We start from the raw sequence: 7016 nt of genomic DNA, 5'->3' as shown, positions 1-7016 counted from the left end.
CGTCGGAACCTCCTCCCACCCTCCGCAATCACTTTGTTTTCGAGTACCGCCGTCAGGCCAAATTTCCTGTGACCCCGCCTGAATGATGAAACAGGGGATGGCAATTGCACTCCCGGGCTTTTCCGGAGATCTAGGTCCTCGGTCCTGATGCAACTCTCTGGGTCTTTTACACAAAGCACTGTAGCCCGAGGGGCGCTAGGACCCGGCGGAAGCCCGGGGGCTCTCAGCCGCAGCGAGCCGGGGAGTCACCGTCGCACCGCGGACATCTATTGGGATGATGAGTGGGTCAGTATGTCCAAATGGGTCTCTGTTCTCAGCCCCAGGACCAGGCGCTGGGAACCCGAGCCCATTAACACTCCAATAACCACCATCCCCAAACCCTCTCCTTGGGAGCTAGCTGTTGGGAGATAGGGGCGGACACGATTTGGGGGCCAGGAGCATATGGGGGGCACGGACTCCTTCATTAACCTATCCCCTTAGGTGTAACAGGCAGGTGGGCAGATGGGCGACGGGGAAGAGGGTGGTCAGTGTCCAGAGCTGCCCAGTCTTTGGACTCAAAATCTATATCTGAATCCTTCAGGGGTAAGTGCGCGAGGGCCGGCCGGGTTAACGTCTGCTCCCTGCGCCGCCGTCTCACAGTCATCCACCGTGCGCCCAGCTGTGCCCTTAGCTCACAGGCTCCTAGATGCTGGGGGCAACCGTTTTAAACTCCTGCCCGACACCGCCTTAAGTTCCCCGGCCTCTACTACCTCGCGGACATGGGCTACCCCCTCCCCCAGCAACACGACCCTAAAATAAACAAGCCTTTCCTTGATCCTCCCCAGCCGCAAGCGCCCTCGGGGACCTTGGCAGCTGCAGCTGCCGCGGATCCCTTCCAGAAAGGGGGCGTGGCCATGGCTTGGGGTTCGGCAGGGAGCGTTCTGGGGCTCAACGGGGGCGGGTCCAGGCCGCTGTCACCGGGCAGGAGAGAACGTTGCGAACGTGCGCCCGGAGCCTATTGGCCGAGGTGGGCCACACTCCCGGGTCTGGATTGGGCTGCAGAGCAAAAGGGGCGTGGTTTCTCCAAGCTAGTCCTTATAGGTCTCGCCGCGCTGGGGCTACGGACCGCAGTAAGCCACAGGGGAGGTGCGGTTCGGTAGGAGAGACAAGTCTGGGCAACACTCAGGAGTTGGCACCAGTTCGCGCACCCATTCAAGCGGCACTTCTCGCAGCAGTTCTCGCTGACGCGCTAGCTGGTAAGCGTCCCTTCTCTGTGTGTTAATCCCTGCGCCGGGAGGCCTCAGCCATGAGGGTCCTAGCTTTCGCAGGCTAGTCCAACCCACAGACTGACGCCAGGTCCATGCCCTTCTTGTCTTGCAGCGTCTTCTGCTTTCCCGCACCCCGATCTCATCTGCAGACGTCCTGGTGTCAGTCCTCACCATGCCTAGCCTTTGGGATCGCTTCTCGTCGTCGTCCTCTTCGTCCTCGTCCTTGTCCCGAACTCCCACTCCAGATCAGCCGCCGCGCTCAGCCTGGAGGTCGGCGGCCAGAGAAGAGGGCCTCGGCCGCTGCGCGAGCCTGGAGAGCTCGGACTGCGAGTCCCTGGACAGCAGCAACAGTGGCTTTGGGCTGGAAGAAGGTAAGCTGTGGTCGCGGGCAGAACGCGACTCGAGCCGGGGAGGTGGGAGGAAAGCCGCGCTGTAAGGAGTCAAAAACCACCTTGGCTTCCTATCCCGTCAGAACCCAGATTACGGAAGGGTGGAGGAGCGGGGGCGGAGGGGGAATTGTAGGGTACGAGCGTGAGACAGAAACTGAGGCACGGAGTGGGAAAGGAGTGCTGGTTTCTTTGCGAAACAGCATCTCCCTCTTTCTGAGCTGCTTTTACATCCTTCCCTGTGTGCTCTTCCTCCTAGACGCGGCATACTTGGATGAGGTGTCCCTGCCCGACTTCGAGCTGCTCAGCGACCCTGAGGACGAGCACCTGTGTGCCAACCTCATGCAGCTGCTACAAGATAGCCTGGCTCAGGCGCGGCTGGGCTCTCGGCGCCCCGCGCGCCTGCTGATGCCCAGCCAGCTGGTGAGCCAGGTGGGCAAAGAACTACTGCGTCTGGCCTACAGTGAGCCATGCGGCCTGCGGGGGGCGCTGCTTGACGTCTGCGTAGAACAGGGCAAGAGCTGCCACAGCGTAGGCCAGCTGGCTCTCGACCCCAGCCTGGTGCCCACTTTCCAGCTGACCCTCGTGCTGCGCCTGGACTCACGCCTCTGGCCCAAGATCCAGGGGCTCTTTAGCTCCGCCAACTCTCCTTTCGTCCCTGGCTTCAGCCAGTCCCTGACGCTGAGCACTGGCTTCCGAGTCATCAAGAAGAAGCTGTACAGCTCTGAGCAGTTGCTCATTGAGGAGTGTTGAACTTGGGCCTGGGAGGAGGGGCTGACACTTCCCCCACAGCAGAGACAACTTTAGGGGTGGACATTGGCAGGTAGGAGCTAAGAGACTGATGCCTGTTGTAAAACTGACAATAGCCACCTGAAGGGAAGAAGGTCGAGGGTGGAGAGTGTTTCCTGGGAAGTTCACTGAGGTGTGTGCAGGTAGCTTCCTTTTGGGGGCACTCGCTTGTCTCTCAGTACTGTAGCATGAAACAAAGGTTTAGAGGCCAACCAGGCATCTGGCTGGATGTGTATGTAGCATGTACTTTATTATTTTTATTGTTACTGACAGTTAAGACAACAGTGATGTGACAGCCAGGAGAGCAGCTGGGCTGCACTGGCCTCTTCAAGCGATGTGTGCTCATGGTAGCTGGCCCTGGTGGGGGTGGGGGTGGGGTCATGGAGGTGTTCTGCGTATCTCATGGTCTGAAGGGGCCAAATGTGTTTGTACATTTTTTTGCATCTTTTGTGGGTTTTTTTTTTTTTTTTTTTTTTATGCTTCACTACTGACCTGTTCTAGGCAGCTATCTTACAGACTCATGAATGTAAGAGTAGGAAGGGGTGGGTGTTGGGATCACTTTGGAGGATCTTTGACACTTGAAGAAAATACACCCAGGAGCTGCGTTTGGCCCATCCCTCCACTCTACTGAAGAGTTTATCTGTGAGAGGTGGGGCTAATGGGGTGGGGGCTGGAACCCCTCACCCAGGGAGTGCCATCTGGGTCTTCCATCTAGAACTGTTTACACGAAGATACTCTGTTCATGAATACACTTGATGTTCAAGTATTAAGACCTATGCAATATTTTTTACTTTTCTAATAAAAAATGTTTGTTAAAATGCTTGAGTCTCATTAGTGTCATGATATAAAAGGGAGTGGGGTGGGTGTGGGTAAAAGGTGGGTTTCATCAGATTCAGGTCCACCTGTGCTTATTCCTTTCCAATGCTCCCTGCCAGCTTGATAATGGAGGTATGTGGGTTGTGTACCATCTGTGCCAAGAAGCCTGGCTCCCTTCTCTGTGTGTGCTGGTCGAGGCTACCAGGGGAAAGTGCTGAAAGGCTTTGGAAGGTAAGGAATGTGTCAGATAACCCACAGAGCAAGTCTCAGTAGGGAGAGCTCACTTACCTGGCTGCCCTGGGTCTGGAGGTTCAGACACAAGGGTCCCATAAGCCCAAGGTCCATACAGGCACTGGAAGGACTGCAAGAGGCACTCTTCTGTGGAAATGACAAATTTTCTGTAATTTTCTGCAGTCATGAAAATTACAAATTTCATCTGGATATAAAAAGGCTAGAGCAGGATCACCAAGAAATGGATTTTGAAAAGGATTACTTCTCAAGCCTCTCACTAGACAAGAAACCTAGGGCTTAGAGGAGAATGACCAACCACTGGGAGGTATGGTCTAGGTAGGTGGCAGAAGGTATAGCAAGCACATGGACGCATGCATATGGAGATGGAGTGAGGGCTTAGAAAACAAAGGAATTGCAGGTGTGTCTTCATGAATGCCCTGGGTGACCTGGACTCATTGTGCTCTCTGGGCCCCAATTCCCTTATCAGTGGAATTGTGGTAGGGTCAAACGAAGGCCATGGCCCTACCCACTTTTCTCTCCCTGTGACTCTCCATTCTGGCCTTTGGAGAGTTATCTCCCTTGTTTCTCTTCCTGGTCTCAGGCCCTGTTTTCCCTATTGTAAAACAGTAGCTCTTCCACTTGAGTGTGCAGTCAAATCTCTTGGGTCCCCAGTTAAAACACAGATCCCTGGGCACTGGTGCATTCTGACAGTGCGTCTGGAGGAGGGCCCCAGGAGTCTACATTTTCATCAGATTCTGACACAAGGTCTTGAACTTTGGGATGTTTTAAAAGACTCATCTCTTCGGTAGAACTGAGTGACTTGTTCCCCAAAATGAATGAACTTAGGTTAGAACTAGATTTGAAAATGATGATAGCAAATGAGAAGATGTCCACAGCAGTTTTAGGAGAGCCCTCATACTCATTTCTGAGCACATCCTTCTAATAGCCACCCTGTGAGAGGTGGATCAGACAAGGGTTTATAATGTTTTACAGATTAGTAAACAGAAGCTCAGGCCCTTGAATGATCATCTTTTGACCATGACTGACCTTGTCCACTCAGCCCTTCAGGGTGGGAGCTGGGAGTGAAGCCAGCTTAACATTTGAGTGGTGTCTGAGGGGCACTTTCCCAGGAATTGAGATCAGTGCCAATGCTCATGGCTATGCTTTCCTGGCCCCAAAGAGGAGCGAGGAAAACAACTGTGTATAGCTCCAGAACAGAGTCTTGTTGGCATTTGGAGGTTGGATGGCACATTACGTATTAACCCGGCTCCCGGACCAGAAGGCAGCAAACACATTCAGCTTCTTTTCTTAGATGGTCAGACTGGCTGGAGGAAAGCTTGGGTTCCCAAAAAAGCTCAACTGAGGCACTCTCTCCTGAAGCTTGACAGGCTTTTATCATTCTCATGGTGCTTGAAGATTTCCACAAACAGAATTGAAGGGCCCCTGGGTGGGACCTCTTAGGCTTCCTAAGATGCGGCAGGGAGCTTTGCCCCAGGCATTGGGCTCTTAAGGAGAACATGAGGCAGGCTCCTTTGTTGCAAAGGCTGAAACCCAACTTTGGAAAATGCTTTCAGAAAATGTTTTATTTGGCCTATAAAATCTGTATTGATTACCTCCCTTAGTATAGGATTCCCTCTCTTATTTCTATTTTCCACCTCATCAGGATACTGCTCTAGAACCTGAAGTAGTTCCCTATTTTCAGATCCCACTGCCTGCCTCTCAAGACTTTTGGTATTGGGCTCTATTCACCCTACCCAGGCTGACTGCCCATCACTCCCTACCACTTCACCGCTTCTTTTGGTACAGGTCGGTCTAACCTTGCAGAATGAACTCTGCTCATTCCCTTGCCCTCCACCGGGGATGTCTTGCCTGCAAAGCCTGCCCTTTCTTTAAGGCCCAGAGTAAGTTCCAGCCCATTTATGACTCTCCTCTGCCTCCTCTTACCTCACTATCCACAATTGCAGTTTTCTGATCTCATTGTATGCACTTGTTTTGTATCCACGCAGTTCTGTGGGACACCCCTGGGTTCCCCTCAGACCTGGCTGTCTGACTGCTTGATCATCTCTGCCTGTCCCTTGGCTCAGACAACACAGATTCTCCCACCAACCTCAGACTCTCAGGCTAAGAAGAGAGAAGGACAGGGTAGGAACACTTCATTGTTTTATTATGCATGCTGCCTAGTGTAGAGGAATATATAGGCTGAGATCCTAGAAGGGAAGTAGGGTCCTTGTGATCAAGGCCATCATGCAGTAGAGATAGTGAAATCTGGATTCGAATCCTGGCTCAGACATTTCTTAGCCGATGACCTTGAGCAAATCATTTTCAGTTTCCTCATCTGTAAAATGGGGACAATAGTGAGGAAGCCAGTGGCTAGGCAAGAGATTAGGGGCTTGAGCTGTGGTGGAATTGGCTGCAGATCAAGTACCCTGCACACTAGGGACCACTTTTGACTTCTTTCCTCTCTGGTCCTGCTTTCCTCTAACATCTTTTCAGAAGTCACCATCTGAATAACAGTCATGTCATCATCTAACCTTAGTAAATGCTTGTAAAAATATATTATTTGGGGCTGATATGCTCAGGCAGTTTCACTCCAAAGCTGTATTCTTCTAAGCCCGGAACATATCAGCGCCTTATATAAGGTTCCTTTAATTCTACCTCATGATTCAGAAGGAAATTCAAAGGCCTAGAGTAGTTCAGTGGGTGGGGCTGCAGTGCTGAGATGGTAAGTGTGGCCTAGTACCTCCCAGGCTTTCCACTCAACCCCATGAGTCCTGCTGCTCAGAGTGCCCAGGTCAGCCACATCCTGCTTTTGCTGCCAGAGGTGGCCAAGTGCTGCTGGGGCAGCCCAGCAGAAGGCTGAGGAAACATGAGGCACAGAATCCAGGCCCAATTAATGGATTATTGTAGTAGTCCGTAATTATTCTGAAATGGGGGCTCTTTATGAAGGAATCACAAATTAGAAAAGTCCATTAAACCCAGACATGTCCATGCAGAAGCTCAGCTGAGGAGTCTGCATCTCAAGCCCAACAATAAGCAGCTGCATGGCAACATCTGTGGCCACATGGTACTGACATCTGAAGGCAGACACTCATGGTCTGCTCACTGCATTCACCCATTCAACCTATATATAATTAAATGGGTCCATGGGGCTGTAAGAGAAAGCCAGAGTAAATGGGAACCCTTAAGAAGATAATTCCTTCTCTTTTTCTCTCTTCCTCTCTCACATTTATAAGCAAAATTGTGGAGCATAATGAGAGGAGAAAATGGGCACACACCCAATTTTCCCTATCCCTAACTTTCCAGGAAAAAATATCTAACAGTATAGAACAATTACGAGTATATAAGATAAAAGTAATTAAACTGTATACTTATAATTGGTAAATTTTATTGAATGTAAATTATACCTCAATACATGAATTTTTGATAAAACATACATACACAAAAATTAACTCAAAGTAGATCATAGACCTAGATTGACGAGCTAAACTATAAAACTCTAAGAAGAAAATATAGGAGTAAATCTCATGATCTTGGATTAGGCGATGAT

General features: G+C 51.0%; 1 protein-coding gene across 1 annotated transcript; it reads left to right on the top strand.

Moving 5' to 3' along the window:
* Positions 1-1046: 1046 nt before the first annotated feature.
* On the top strand, positions 1047-3242 carry DDIT4 (DNA damage inducible transcript 4). The gene is made up of 3 exons (XM_016162302.2): positions 1047-1235; positions 1360-1618; positions 1893-3242. The coding sequence occupies exons 2-3, from the start codon at positions 1420-1422 to the stop codon at positions 2384-2386; spliced, it is 693 nt and encodes a 230-aa protein (XP_016017788.1). The 5' UTR covers positions 1047-1235; positions 1360-1419; the 3' UTR covers positions 2387-3242.
* The last annotated feature ends 3774 nt before the right edge of the window (positions 3243-7016 follow it).

The sequence above is a fragment of the Rousettus aegyptiacus genome, unplaced genomic scaffold (assembly GCF_014176215.1).
Source record: "Rousettus aegyptiacus isolate mRouAeg1 unplaced genomic scaffold, mRouAeg1.p scaffold_m13_p_6, whole genome shotgun sequence".
Lineage (NCBI taxonomy): Eukaryota > Metazoa > Chordata > Mammalia > Chiroptera > Pteropodidae > Rousettus > Rousettus aegyptiacus.
Note: the sequence above shows the minus strand (reverse complement) of the source record. Positions and strands in the feature narration are given on the sequence as shown.

What these genes read in the sequence shown, in the direction of transcription:
- DDIT4 (XM_016162302.2), top strand. Translation starts at nt 1,420, where the DNA reads ATGCCTAGCCTTTGGGATCGCTTCTCGTCGTCGTCCTCTTCGTCCTCG. An exon ending in TGGCTTTGGGCTGGAAGAAG is followed by an intron (nt 1,619 to 1,892) that starts GTAAGCTGTGGT and finishes TCTTCCTCCTAG; the next exon opens with ACGCGGCATACTTGGATGAG.